At 49.6% G+C, this 14384-nt stretch overlaps 2 protein-coding genes across 5 annotated transcripts; both read left to right on the top strand.

The window, feature by feature from the left end:
* Positions 1-855: 855 nt before the first annotated feature.
* On the top strand, positions 856-12599 carry OSCP1 (organic solute carrier partner 1). 2 transcript variants are annotated; one of them, XM_075114760.1, is made up of 10 exons: positions 856-1058; positions 6304-6458; positions 7140-7307; positions 7913-7993; positions 8561-8664; positions 9021-9149; positions 9700-9769; positions 10473-10612; positions 11333-11396; positions 12460-12599. In XM_075114760.1, exons 1-10 carry the CDS (start codon positions 947-949, stop codon positions 12574-12576), a joined length of 1140 nt encoding a protein of 379 aa, XP_074970861.1. In that variant the 5' UTR covers positions 856-946; the 3' UTR covers positions 12577-12599. The 2 variants fall into 2 exon arrangements, 1 of the variants encoding a protein (XP_074970861.1); XR_012663788.1 differs by having other exon boundaries at positions 857-1058; positions 10473-10712.
* LSM10 (LSM10, U7 small nuclear RNA associated) lies at positions 12511-13719 on the top strand. 3 transcript variants are annotated; one of them, XM_075114765.1, is made up of 2 exons: positions 12511-12529; positions 13182-13719. In XM_075114765.1, the coding sequence occupies exon 2, from the start codon at positions 13189-13191 to the stop codon at positions 13558-13560; it is 372 nt and encodes a 123-aa protein (XP_074970866.1). In that variant the 5' UTR covers positions 12511-12529; positions 13182-13188; the 3' UTR covers positions 13561-13719. The 3 variants fall into 3 exon arrangements, with proteins under 3 accessions (XP_074970866.1, XP_074970863.1, XP_074970865.1); XM_075114762.1 differs by lacking the exon at positions 12511-12529 and adding an exon at positions 12711-12764; XM_075114764.1 differs by lacking the exon at positions 12511-12529 and adding an exon at positions 12731-12792.
* The last annotated feature ends 665 nt before the right edge of the window (positions 13720-14384 follow it).

Here is a 14384-nt window from a genome sequence, read left to right as displayed (position 1 = left end):
GCGAGCACCCAGAGAAGTGCAGTGAGTTGTTGAAGTGGTTTAGAAGTTTAAGGCTGACACGCTGGACCGTGGTGTGAGCGGTTCAATCTGTGCGAGAGGAGGACCCAGGGGGACTTCGCCACCGCCTCATGGCAGGGAAGGCAGAGGTGTCCTTGCATGAGAACCCCGCCAAGCAGTGTCTGCCTCCCGTTGTTGCCCGGCAAGCCTGTAGGATTGCGCTGCCAAATAGCGTTGGCCCAGCGGCTCGGCAGCGTTCAGCAGGGATCTGGGCTGTGGGATGAGAAATGAGGGGAGAGAATGAGATGTGAAATGCTGCTTATTTGGAAACGAAGCAGCTCTGAGAGCAGCTCGAAGCGCCGTTCCTTCTTGCAGGAAAATGCAGGTCGATTGGGAGCTCTGCAGCTGTAGGAATTGTGTTAATAATCAAGTCTGGAATTTCCCAGCGGACTTGCATGTTTATATTCGTTCTCTGGCCACCCTCCCTCCATCATTCCCGAACTTGGTGATTTTGTGTGTTCTGCTGAACGGGTGATTGGTGGTGACCGAACCGAGGAGAGTTACTAATGCTTGCGGCGGCGCCTGTTGGCCAACTTTCCACAGCTTTTAACAAAATTTCCCCAAGTTCCTCTTGACCGTGGGATACGCAGTTATCTGGGGAGGCTCCTGGTAGCACTGAGCTCTTTTTTTTTTAAATGGTATTGTTATTTTAATCCTTTCTTTATAAATTCTTCGGTTTTTCTTGTGCACCAGGACTTTCGGAAGCGGCTAGTTCAAGGCGTGCCCTGGCGCTGCCGGGGCCTCTCGCGCCTCTGGGGCCTCGCACACGCACGGGACCCTCTGCGCAGGCGCGGGGGCGGGGCTTGCACGCCGACCGGCCAAGGCGGCGCCTCCCGATTGGCCCCTCGGTTGCCCGGTAGCGGCGGCGGCGGCGGGGCCGGTGGTCGCCATGTCGGCGCGGACGCTGCCGCTGCTGTTCCTCAACCTGGGGGGGGAGATGCTCTACATCCTGGACCAGCGCCTCCGCGCCCAGAGCATCCCCGGCGAGAAGGCCCGCAAAGGTGAGCGGCGGCGGCCGGGGGGGGGTGGGCCGTCCCGGGGCAGGTCCCGTGCCCCGCGGGGGTCGCTGCGGTGGTCGCGGCCCGTGGGCCGCCCCTGCCTGGCGCGGAGCAGAGCGGCGGGGAGTCGCGGCCGGCGCCGGCCCCCGGGCAAGGCCCCGCTCCCGGCCGCCCCGGCGGAGCGGTGCCGGCCCCGCGGGCTGTCGGCTGTCACCGGGGGTGCTGGAGAGCAGCGGGGCGTCGCGGCCGCCGCCCCCGGGTTTCCCCCGCGCGGTCGCGGCAGCTGCTCGTGTGCGTTTCCCTCGCCCGAAGCCCGGTGGGTCGATCAGCTCTCGCGGAGTTCCCGCGGCAGTAACGGCCTGGAGGCGTTACCGGGGCTAAGGGGCGCACACAGATGGGGGAGAAGCTGAAATACTTTCCAGTGTTCCTGTACTTCAGAGGCCAGAGCTTCGGGAATATACCTTTGGGATCAAAATAACTCAGGATCGGGGCGTCTCGATCCAGCTCCTGAGCTGTTTCAGGAAGGCCAGATTGCTTTGCAGCTGGAGGTAGCTTCCAGGAATAACGTTGTAAAGCCTATGCAGAAGCATGCGCCGTTAAGAAAAACTTCAAGTAACATAAATAACGGCTCCTGAAATCCTTGCCTGGCTTTTATAAGAATCTGTCAGTCTAGCGTTTTGTGAAGGTGGAGCCCTGCGTGTTCACAGAAAACCCGGCTTACAGCCGAGCACCTCTTCGTTTACCACTTAAATATTAAAATTGCTTTGCTTTTAAAAATTCTTGCAGCTCTCTGTCCTGGGTGGGGAATGTGTTGCTGGAAGCTTTAGGTTTTTTGTAATAAAAAATCAACTCAGTACTAACTCCGTACTGAAGAGGCTGTTATATTTGTTTTCTTCTCCTGCCAATCCGATAGGAAGAAGTGCTAAACAATAGCAAAGGTTTCATTACAGCAGTGCGAGTTTTAGTTGTTCCTGTGTGTCTTCAGAGAATGATCTGGGAAAAGTTTACTACTGTTCATGTAGGTCTAAGTTTAGAGCTTAAACTAAATTAGCCAGACTCGGTGGAATATCTCAGCAGGAGAATAAGATCTGTACTAGTTTATCCACGCGTGTATTTTATCTGCCGAAAAATCAGGCATTAATTTTACTGGGATGTGGTTTCATCGACACTGAGGTGTTTCTTAATCCTTAAAACTGTTCACTCAAATATTTTTCACTTGTACGTGCAAAAAACCAGCTGAAATCTTTCCAAGCTAAAGGCAAAACATGATAAGATTCAGTCAAGGGTAAAATTTTCTTTCTGTTGAAGCAACAAGATTTTTTTCAAGGGGAGGGCAAGGTTTAATCTCTTGTGTGCTAATTGAAAGTGAAAGATGTCAAGTAACAGAAGTTCGTTCTTGCCAAGTGCTGATGAGAAAAAACAAAGTCCGTTAGGTAGATATATTTTTTCAGTTTATTTCTTTTATTCTCCTTGAAACTATTGTTCTTACTTCTTGAACTGATGTTTTTGTTTTATATGCTTCGTGTAGATGAATGGACAGATGTGGACAGGAAACGAGGTACTGTAATCTTCTAGCTGCATGCAGTAGATGAACACCACTACATGCACACGTGAGGCTCATCGTACGTGAACACACTGTATGCTGTTCCTGCAGCCTTCTAGTCATAGTGTCAAAGATCAATAACACTCGCCTGTTCATTAAAATGCACTTTAGCTGTAGATCTTAGAAAAAAATAGGCAATATCTCAAAACCATATGGCTTCAGAAGTAAGTTGCTAATTTAACCAAGACTATAAATAGATCATAACTTTTTAACATAGTGGTCTTTCTAGCCAAAATTATATTTATATTTTTCTAGCATCATATTAATGCAAGCATGTAATTGTGTGAACATTGTGAAGGTTGTTTCTCTGATTAAATGCAGGAATATTACACATACTGCATTTTTCTAAGGTTTTTTTTCTAATTCATTGCTTAGGATTTTGACAGGTGAACTCCAGGAAAGGTTTAAGGCATTTCCAGCCTAGCTGCTTATCCATCTCTGCTGGTGGTCACCACCCGTGCAGCAGAGCGATCACAAAGGAGCAGGTGCCCACCCTTCAGCCAAGCTCATCTTGACTGAAATTATCCCTGAAGGTGGGTTTGAGCTCAGACATTGGGTTTTGCGGTGGAGCTGCTGAGGTGTGACGTGCGTTTCCTTCTGGACTCTGCCTTGACACAGTAGCCTCCAGCAGAGGGCTGCGGTAAGGAGCTGGGTGAGGAAATACATCTCTCAAACGATCTCAGGGTTTTTGCTAGGTGAACACGAGTAGAGCTTTCAGTGTCTTTTTCAGCAGCCCTTTTTTAAGAGGGATCAGGGTTATGATTCATGTCTTTCAAAATAAGCATCATTTGTAGGTTTTGAATATTTCCTGAAGGTAAATACTGATATCCTGGAGTTTGCCCCAGCTTTTTTTTTTTTGCTATCATTATGTGCTGTTTCCAAGAACACTTTTTACCAGCGTTTAATATCGCGGAAGTCTAAAAGATTCCATACCCCTCCTTTATCACTTCCAAAATGGTGACGAGTTGTATAAAACCCCACTTTATCATATTTAGATGGTAGCGGCACAGGTGCAGACACCATATTGACCCATCAGCTTCTCTTGTGAGAGAAAAACGTTATCCCGTGGACAGCGCTCTTGAGGCGATCTCTGAGGAGTTACATAGGGTCACCAGCCGTCTGTTGCTGACGAAGCCATGACAAGGCGGCTTCGCCTGCCTTTGACCTTGTTACAGGCTATAAACCAATTGAAAGTAGAACGTGTGACTGTTTTGGACTCGTAACATTCCCTCTGCTGCCTTGAATGTCCTCCAAGGAGCATGAGCATAATCCAGGCATAAAGACTCTCGTCTCATGTCATGCATCCGAGCCATATTACGTGACAGCACACTAGACGTTGGGATGTGTCTGTCACCGGTGACATGGCACATGTAGGCGAAAACCACCGTAAATCCGCAGCTTCTCTTCTGTCCATTGCATTGTCTATACTTGGTTTCCCTCACCCCATCCCAGTTGATGAAACCCCTCTCTGCTAAATTGCTTTTATGCTATGTTGCTTGGCGTGCCATTTTCCCTGAGCTAACACTCCTTTCTTTGTTATTTTCTGTCGTTAGAATGGTGTAAATACCTCCCTAGGGACTACCTGTGCTCTGAGATCTCTTTGCTGTCTCATTATCAAACGTACCGTGTGAGATTTGCCCTTTACCGTGATTTTTTTATTGTCTTTCTCAGTTCTTTTTATAGCCAGCACAAGAGGTTTTAATTTCAGAAGATAATTTATGTAAGGCTGGGTGTGTGGTTAACGCAGATCCTCCGATTCTGTTGTGAATATCTACCAGCTACAGTCAGCGTACTGGGACATTGTCTGTCTCCTGACAGTTTTGGTTGTTAGTGACTCTCCGAAGATGGAGGAGAAGCCTTTGTGCAGACAACATATGCAAGCAACTTAAAAATATTTTTCTTGACAGCAGTAGAGGGCAAAAGTTCCTATTTTTGTCATAATTGATGACTTGCAAAATGAAATATGTACTAATACACTGTATTTGATTTTCTCCATTGAAAAAAGTGAGGATTTTTCCTCAGACTGCAAGTAGGGATTGTTTTATGGAGGGTTTACTTGAAAAGAAGCGAGGAAGAGGAGGGATTTTTTTTTTTTTCCCATTTGTAATTACAAAGTGTATTTGTAATCCATGCTGCTCAGAAACTGAGCTGAGACCTGTCTGTAGTGTTTTGGTACTTAAACCAGGAACTAGTGAGCCCTGTTAGGTACAGTGCAACGGATGCTGAAATGTGCATGCCACCAGGGATGTACACCAGTGCAGGAGAAAACCTGCAAACATCAGGTTTAAGCAGGGAGAGAGAATCTCATCAGAAGGCTCTTGCCCTCAGGAAAACGGCGATCCGTGTCCAGGTTCTCCGCGCCTACAGCGTACCTAGCAATGCTGCCCAGGGAGTTAACCATCCAAGAAAGGAGGAAGCAGCTGGGGCACGAACTCTCTTTTGGCTGTTTGTGTAGCTTCAGTACCACAGCTGTGAAAAGCCGGTGGCCCAGCCCACCAGTGGGTAATTGCAGCAGCACCTCCAAGAGCTGAACGCTACCAGTCCGTGTTTGTTCACCTTTTCTATCACTTCTGCTGAGATTTTTCTAACCCATAAGAACCAGCTGGCATTATGTGCTTCAGTAACGGTCACCTGCTTAGGAAAATTCATGCTTGCACACTAGTCTATGAATTGAACTATTTATTTAACATTTTTTGATAGAGGAACAAATGCTTATTTATGATAACTCTGTAGAGTGTATCAGGTATGTGATAAAAGTATCAGAGCCAGCAAAAAAGCTGAGATACTGCATCTGCTTGAATCACTGCAAAATGTTCCCTCTTCTTTGCACTAAAAGCTCGATAACCAGAGTACAGCATTTATACTAAGCACTCCTAGTCTCTACATACTCTTGAGTAAGTCGCATAACAATTCCATGTCTAAATTCACACCAAAAAAATGAAGCACGCGTAAGGGAGTTTAGAGTTCTGCTCTTTTGAGCTGCTCTAATATCTGCAGATGTTGCTGTGTAAGAGCCCTGGATGGCCTGACTTAGATCCCAGTGGTATAAATGCTTCCTTAAATACTTGTCAAGTGTTAATCCGTTTAACACAAATGCTTCAAGGAGCCTTGAAACATTCAGGAGCTTCTGTGTAGAAGGGAAAAATAAACAAATAACGTCAAAGGCTAAAGAGAGAACAGGCAGAGCCAGCTAGCTATAGTCTGCAAAAATCTAGAGCGATGCAAAACAGCGTTCTTGGGAAGCAGAACTGTAGCTTTTATAGATAATACGTGCCAGAGTAGCCTATAAAAAATTATTTAAAAAGGGGAAAGTGCTAACCATTGCTGTAAAAACAAGGCAACAAACCCAGTCTTACTCCCCACTGGAATACTGGGTTTGTTGCCTACAGCTTAAGCAGCATTTCCGCCCCTGGGGACGTTCAGCAGCAATCGTGCTGCTCACTTAGGCTGATGTGGGATTGAGAAAAATGTTGACATTAAGAAGCGATGTTCCTCCTCCTTTTTACTTTTGTGTCTACGTGCCTGGTGGTCACAGGTAAGCGTCGTGTCAACCCTCGCAGCTCTCAGTGTCCGCGTTCTCAGGGTGAAATGAATCAGATGAATGTGCTGTTTCTGAAGCAAAAAACAGATTCTTTGTCTTTACAGTTATGAATGACATCATCACAACCATGTTCAATAAAAAATTTATGGAAGAGCTGTTTAAACCACAGGAGCTCTATTCCAAGAAAGCTCTGCGAACAGTGTACGACCGGCTAGCTCATGCTTCCATCATGAGACTGAACCAGGCAAGCATGGACAAGGTAAAAAACACCGCCTGCCCAGTCTGACTGTGCCGTGTTTCTGTGCTACCCTTCACAAGCTCCCAGTTGTGATAATTAGTGCATGGCTTTATGTCACGGTAATTCTGAAGCATTTTGTAACAGCCCTCTTTCCATTTGCTTTGTAAAAATGGTTCTCAGCCAAGGAAGCTTTGGGGAAGCCCACAGTAGTATCAGATACTTCAGGACTAAGTATTTCTCCTTTAATATGTAAATGTTTGATTTTAAGAGGTTCAGTAAGCAGTCTCTATTGGGTTTTTTTATATGTATTAAAAATATATACCTATGTGGGTGTTTATAAATACATATATTTCTATATTGACACTGTGTTGCAGGTGTTAAAGAGTTTTTCCCGGCAAACAGTATATCCAGCAATTTTGAAAAACACTGTAGGAACTGGAGTACCCGTGAGACCTCTACCCGGCGTCAGTGTTGCTGAAATTGGCAGTAGTTTTAAAGACAGTTGGAGATACCGGGAGGAGGGCTGACGGTGTGATTGCAGAGGTCTTATTTTCTTAGGAAACAAAGCTAAAATGGTCCTTCTTACCATAGGCAGGTGCTAGCCTAAGTGTCTAAACCCCCTCTATGTCAACATGAAGTTACCTGAGCGGTGTCGCTGTCTGTGTGGTGGCGGAACCAAAACTTCCCCGTGTTGCTTTGCAGCTGTATGACCTTATGACTATGGCTTTCAAATACCAAGTGCTGCTGTGCCCTCGGCCCAAAGACATTCTGCTGGTCACATTCAATCACCTGGATGCGATCAAGGATTTTGTACACGATTCTCCTGGCATTCTGAACCAGGTGGACGAAACTTTCCGACAGCTGATTGAAGTAAGAATCCTTAGGAAAATGGTGGGACACGCTGTTGTTTGAGATTTTTTTTCTTTTCCAAGCTAATCTTAGAGACTATGTACTACATCAGTAAGCGCCATATCACGTGTGGAGGTTGGTATGTTCTCAGTCTCAGAGAACCATCCAGATAATCTCCCCCTCTTTCTAACCTCTTTCTAACCTTTCTAATCAGACAGAGTGGCCTCCCGGTTAGCAACTTTTGCTCATGTAGCTGCTGTAATGGTTTGGACAAAAAATATGAGCACCCCAGTGACAGGTAATGCGTTACATAAAATGTTAAGAGTTCTGGAAAGTCATGAAACATTTCCAAAGGGCTTCTGGAGAGGGAGGTGTCTACAAGTCAAGGGTTATTTTTTCTACTGGCCCAGTTTAAACCGATATACTGCTTATTCAGCCTGATCAAAGTCTCCACTGACTTCAGCAGAAGTTAAATCAGACTCTTAGTCACGGATAATAATGAGTGATAATGACCAGCAGCCCCCTTTGTATCATCTCGGCTTCCCCTGCCCCACACATGCTGGTTTTGGCGAGCACTACTCTGATATACTTGTTTCCACCTTTACATGACGGTTTTTCTTTTCCAGACATACAGCTGTCTCTCTGCTGGTGAATTTCAGCTCATCAGGCAAACACTCCTCATTTTTTTTCAGGACATGCACATAAGGGTAAGAGCCCAGTATAACTAGTCAGTGAGAACAGAGGGGAGTTCGTGGCTGGAATACGAAGGAATCTGGTCATAATTGCACTGTATGTTTGGGTTTGTTACTTACGCTTTTCAGTCAACTTGATGTGCTTCGATCTTCAAAATTCTACAAATTGAGCACGTTTACTACAATAGCACTAAACTATGAAGAAAGGGAATATCTACTAGTACAGATTTGCTAGTTGATAAATATATTTTTCCTTTTAGTAGAAACTTTATATGAAACTGAGAACCTGAGCTTGAAGTCGTGGGGCTTGATACGCTAAATAAATTGATCGTACTCAAGTGCAGAAACAGTACAGGTTGTTTTGTTTTGGTTTGGATTTTTAACGTTACATGAGTGTGCCCATCCCCTGGGCCACAGTCTACATTACTGGCTTTGGACTGTGTCATAGTCTCTATAAACACATCAAAATCTTTAGAAAGCCAATCCGAGCCTAGGCAGGAAGCCTGCAAGGTCAGACTTCAAAGAAGTCAGATCAGAAGATAACGTAATTGATTTTCTAGGAGGTGGAATATTCTTTTGCAGGTCTCTATCTTTCTGAAGGATAAAGTGCAAAACTCTAACGGTCGCTTTGTGCTGCCAATATCAGGCCCTGTTCCTTGGGGTACAGAAGTTCCAGGACTCATCAGGTGAATTCTGAACCGCTGCTTACACTGTTTGCAGTGCCTTGCATGTACGGCTGCTCACGGAGGAACAGTCAGCCCCAGAGGTCTGATAGGAATCGAGCTTAGTCTGTCATTCATGTTGCACGGATAGCTGAACCTCCAGTAAGTACTATTTAAAGGGCAGGATTTGGGACCCAGGAATGAAGTCCTAAGCTGTTTCTGGCATTCTCTATTCCAGTAAATTAGCCATTAGTCATTTATCCATTTACCAACATACAGAATGGGGTTTTATCCCCATTTCTCTTGTAAGCAAGCAGAGGAAGCACTGAAAATCAGTAATAAAACTACTAAATATGTTTCAATAATGACTTGTTTTTAAGGATGTTTAATCGCAATGGAGATGAAGTTAAAAGAACTGAGTTCACCACTGATGGGAATTATGTTACTCCACAAAGGGAAGGATCTTTTGAGCTTTATGGAGATAGAGTCCTCAAACTTGGAACAAATATGTAAGTCATTTTTGTCCTACACAGAAACATGAAGTAACTGTTGATGGTTATGGATTTGTTCAGAAGCACCTCTTCAGCCTTGTGTTTTTCTTTTTGCCTCTTCTGCTATTACCAGCTTGACTTTTTTATGAAGTGCTGGCCTGAAACAGAACGCGTGTGGATAGATGTATATAAAAAGCTGTGGAAAGAGCAAAAGTTTGATTTATGTCTACAGTAGAGCTGAGTGAAGTGTTCTCCTCTGGTACTGCATATTCTGTGAAACGTAATTTAATTTTAACTGCGTTCAAGAAACCCTTTCTTTCCTCCATGTTTGTCTTGTGTAACTTTTCCATTCACAGAACTCAGAGAAAGCAGTGTTCGTTCTTACAGCTTTGTCGCTCGTACATTTAATGCCTCGATACTCCTTAGAAGTGAACTGTAACTTCTCATTTCAGTTATTTACCGTCTTCAGAAAAATATCCTAAAATCATATTTGGATCCTGTGCTGCTCCCTCCAGCTCCAGTATCGCATATAAGTAACAGGTTGCTGTTCCTCATGTGTTCTCTCTAGGTACAGTGTGAGTCGGCCAGTAGAGACGCACATGTCGGGATCATCCAAAAACGTCGCATCCCATGCAAAGGTCAGTGCTTTTCTGTTCCTGTTGCTGGTTAATAGGTTAACTAGTCTGTGTCAGTGAGTCGGGCAGCTGGTCACATGTGGTGGGAGCATTTCCTTTGAGCAGCTTCTTTACCACATCCACTAGATTTTATATTCTGCTTCCCTCGGCTCCTAATAGACAGGGATGCTGAATGAAACACCTACGTTTGTCAGCTCCACGTCATCTACTAAACAGTTGCACTGTCTTCCCCTTCATTCGTCCCCTTTCTCAGGGAAACAATAACCATCTCTTTAGTCTGCACTTACAGGATAAATTCAGGGGAACCTGTTTTGTTCTTCTCAGAGCCCCCCTCCAATCCTCCACAGCCCCGTTTGAGCCAGGGGAAGGGCATGTGTTCCTAAAGAATCTTACACGCAGGCTTATGCAATGGTGCGCTTGCTTCCTATTTTAATCTCTCCAGAAAACAGAAAGCTGGTTTTACAGATTTGTCAGCTATTCAATTTAGCTGGAAAATTATCTTGTCCTGGGTCTATAAATTCAAGAAACCATTTTAAAAATATAGCTGATAATTACTAGTTATGTGCACAATCTGTACCATTAACAATGCAGAACCGTACGTATATCACTCTGAAGAACATTTATGTAATATCAGAAAACACAAAAGTTATGACAGTCCTCATCGCCCTGGTACCCTGACCATTGAACCCGTTGCTGTTTTCTGTAGGAGAATATAGCCCCTAACCCTCTCGCTAAAGAGGAACTGAACTTCTTGGCCAGGCTGCTGGGAGGTCTGGAGATCAAGGAACCTGGTGGCAGCGAGACAGGATTCCGACTGAATTTGTTCACAACTGACGACGAGGAAGAGTACGCTCGAGCCCTTCTTGGTCTGGGGTTTGTCGTGTGCCATGCGGACAGCCCAGGGGACTGAAGCTGGCCCTTAACAGCTTCAGGGGCAGAATAGCAGGTTTTTAGCATTTTCTAATTCTGGTCCAGATGGTCCCTGCAGGAACAAAAGAGCAGTGTCCCTGGCTTGGCCTTTTTATTAAGGATGTCGGCAAGGAGAGCCATTTCCCTTCCTGGTGTCCCCTGCGACACACGGCCCTGCATTCCCTCCAGGTGACGCTGGCGGTCAGCAGGAGGTGACGATCTGTGCTTAGTTCTGTACCACAGAACAGAGGCATCCCTGCAGGCCTCTTAGTTCTCCTCTCTCCCAAATACATGTACATATTTCAGAGATAAGAATATAACTGCTGGAGGTGATGAGCCTGGTGGGCTTGAACACCATAGCCCCCTCCTGGCAGGGAGCACAAGGGTAATAATGAGACTTTTTGTGACGTGATTTCTGCAGAATGTTTTTACCTACTTTTAATCTCAACTACAGATATTCCTGCTGTTCTACACTTAGCGTAAAAAAATCTAAGACAGGGAAAAGTCTCCAAACTGGGGTCAATACATCAATTTGCCTAGTAGGGATAGGGACATTGTCCAAACTTCATGCCTACGGGAGCCTCATGAAATCTGATTTTTGTAGTTTACTTCTATGTCATCATGAGATTAAGCACTCTTTTCATGTTTTTAATCAAGACATGCTGCACTGACTAGACCAGAGGAGTTATCTTACAAGGTTATCAACATAGAAGCCACACAGGTACGTACAGTGCACTTCAGAGCTTTGATTCTCATCATTTCAGCCTCGCTAAGAACTGAGTTTCACCCAGAGTAGTAACTTAAAAAATACATTTTTCCCATTTCCTCTAAGCTCAAAAATACGTAATGCAGTATTTTCTGCTAAGCCCATGGATTTGGTGACTATTTAATAAGAGAACTTGAAACATGACAAATATTAGAGCAAGTTTTTAGCTGCAGAGGATGGAGAACCCTTACCAGTTCGTTCGCCTGCTTGCGGTTACAGCCTAACGCCTGCAGCCCTTCTTACTGGGGTTCATGGGCATCAGCAGGCAGCTGGGCATGTCCCAGTACCCCCAGTACATCCCAGTAAAGGCCCCGTTAGCAGGCAGCGGGGCAAGACCAGTGACCCCCAGCACAGTTTGGGTCAGTGGGTTGTAGGGCACATCCCAGTTTCCCCCAGTATGTGCCAGTAAAGGCCCCGTTAGCAGGTGGTGGGGCACGTCCCAGTACCCTCCAGCACCAGCTGGGTTATGGGCTGTAGGGCACGTCCCTATACCCCCTGGTGTCCCCCAGTACATCCAAGTAAAGGCCGGGTCATGGGCGGTGGGGCACATCCCAGTGCCCCCCCAGTACATCCCAGTAAAGGCCCCATCAGCACGTGGCAGGGCATATTCCATACCCCAGTTGCCCCCCAGTACATCCTAGTAAAGGCCCAGTCAGCAGCTTCTGGGGCACATCCCAGTACACACACACCCCCCCCCCGTACATCCCAGTAAAGGCCCAGTCAGTAGGGGGTTGGGGCACATCCCTGTACCCTGCAGCACCAGCTGGGTTATGGGCTGTAGGGCATGTCCCTATACCCCCCAGTACCCCCCCACTCCCTCCCAGTAAAGGCCCAGTCCGTAGGCGGTGGGGCACGTCCCAGTAACCCCCAGCGCCGCTGGGTCAGTGGGCACTAGGGCACGTCCCCACACCCCCCAGTGCCCCCCCAGTACATCCCAGTAAAGGCCCCGTTAGCAGGTGAGGTGGGGCACGTCCCAGTGCCCCCGCGGCGGCGGGCTGAGGCGCGCTCTCTCCCGCAGGAGCCGGCGCGGCGGGCGGAGCTCTCCCGCATCCTGGGCGAGCTGGAGGTGGCGGAGCCGCGGCCGGCGGGTGCGGGGAAGGGCGAGGACCTGCTGGCGCTGATGGACGGGCTCTGAGACACATTAAAGGCCTGCGCACAGCCCGGCTGCGAGCGGGGGGCCGGGGCCGGGGCCGGCGGGCGGCGGGACGGGCCGGGGCCGGGGCGCAGTGCGCAGGCGGGGCCGCCCCCTTCCTGCCGCCGGGACCGGCGGGCGGGGGGGCGAGGGGAGGAGCGGCGCGGGAGAGTGGGGGAGCGCGGCCCCGCGTGAGTGTGCGAGGGGAGGGGGCAGCGTGTGAGTGTGCGGGGGGGGGTGAGGGGAGAGGGGGCGTGTGGGTGTGCGAGGGGAGGGGGCGTGAGGGAAGCACGGCAGCGTGCGCGGGGGGGGTGTGTGTGTGAGTGTGCAAGGGCGGGAGAGCGGTTTGTATGTGCGTGCAAGGGGAGGGCACATGGAGAACACGAGTGAGTGGTGGGAGGGGGCGGCGTGCCGGGGGGCGCGAGGGGAGCAGGCAGCGAGGGCCCCAGTGTGCAAGGACGGGGGGCACACGGAGAGCGTGAGCAGCTTGGGCGAGGGGCAGCGTGCAGGTGAGCGTGCAAGGGGCGGTGTGTGTGCATGCAAGCGTGCAAGGTGAGGCGGGCGCCCTGCGCGGTCGCTGCACGGCATCTCCCTGTTCCCCACCGCAGCCGCGCAATGGAGGTCAGCCACTCCGTCAAGGAGCGCACCATCGCCGAGAACAGCCTGGTCATCCTGCTGCAGGGCCTGCGCGGCCACGTCACCACCGTGGACCTCCGCGACGAGAGCACGGCCACGGGGCGCGTCACCAACGTGGACGCCTTCATGAACGTGCGCCTGGCTGAGGTGACCTTCACGGACAGGCAGGGTGCCGTGTCCCGCCTGGACGAGCTCTTCGTGACTGGCAGGAACGTCCGCTACGTCCACATCCCCGACGAGGTGGACATCAGGGCCACCATTGAGCGGCAGCTGCAGGCCATCCACCGGGTCCGCTACTTCGGGGGCCGCGACAAGGGCAGGAAGGAGTTCCCTCGTGCCAAGCACAAGTGAGCCCCCGGCCCTGCCTTCCCCTTCAGCCAGACTGCCAGCCGCCTCGCACAGCCCACCCGGGGACTCAGGGCTCTGCTGCTCCCCTGGCCGGCGCCCACGGGGGAGCAGGGATAGCTTTTCTAATGAATAACCCCATGTAAAAGGGTCTGTGATCTCTCAGCTCGTTTCCTGTTCCGTTGGCAGCTACTCACGAAGCCCTTTTGGCCAAAGCTGCAGCCCAGGGTTGTCCCTCGGCCGGCAGCCATCCCCTGCCCACAACTGCCAGCCCTGGCTCACGGCGTTCAGGGCCGGCCTCACCACGCGAGCAGGAGCTGGGGGCACTGGGCCGGAGCTGGGGAAGGGGCTGGTCATGGTCTGTCCTCTCAGCGTCCTGCGAGATGGCCGCCGTTCCGCAGGTGTTTAACGGGAAGAGCGTGAGATGAACATCTGTCCGGAGTGGGGATGAGCTCGGAGGGGAAGGGGAAGCACCGTCTGCCTGGGGGAGCACGAAGGTGCTTCGTGTGGGATGTGGGGATGCTCCCGCCCCACTTCCCCGAAGCGCTGCGGGGTCGGCAGGTGGCTGCGGCCTGTTCCTGTGGGGATCCCTTGTTACCCAGCGCCCTCCGGCCGCACCGGTCCCGTTTCTTCAGCCCGGGGCACAGGCACCTCGCTGCAGCAGCCGGACCCTCCGGGGCAGCGCCGGGAGCGGCGCTGCTGCCTCCCTCCCCCCCGAAGGGCCGCCTGGGTGATTTTTAAGAGCTCGCGTGTAGGAAGCTGCGTGTGAGTGCGGACCGCGCGTCCCTCCCGCGGCGGGGCGGGCCGGCGGCGGCTCCCGGCGCTGCTTG

The sequence above is a fragment of the Phalacrocorax aristotelis genome, chromosome 20 (assembly GCF_949628215.1).
Source record: "Phalacrocorax aristotelis chromosome 20, bGulAri2.1, whole genome shotgun sequence".
Lineage (NCBI taxonomy): Eukaryota > Metazoa > Chordata > Aves > Suliformes > Phalacrocoracidae > Phalacrocorax > Phalacrocorax aristotelis.
Note: the sequence above shows the minus strand (reverse complement) of the source record. Positions and strands in the feature narration are given on the sequence as shown.

Coding starts and splice junctions, on each gene's coding strand:
- OSCP1 (XM_075114760.1), top strand. CDS start 947: ATGTCGGCGCGGACGCTGCCGCTGCTGTTCCTCAACCTGGGGGGGGAG. Junction 6,459..7,139: donor ACCAGGCAAGCATGGACAAG/GTAAAAAACACC, acceptor GTTGCTTTGCAG/CTGTATGACCTTATGACTAT. Junction 10,613..11,332: donor ACAACTGACGACGAGGAAGA/GTACGCTCGAGC, acceptor TTTTTAATCAAG/ACATGCTGCACTGACTAGAC.
- LSM10 (XM_075114765.1), top strand. CDS start 13,189: ATGGAGGTCAGCCACTCCGTCAAGGAGCGCACCATCGCCGAGAACAGC.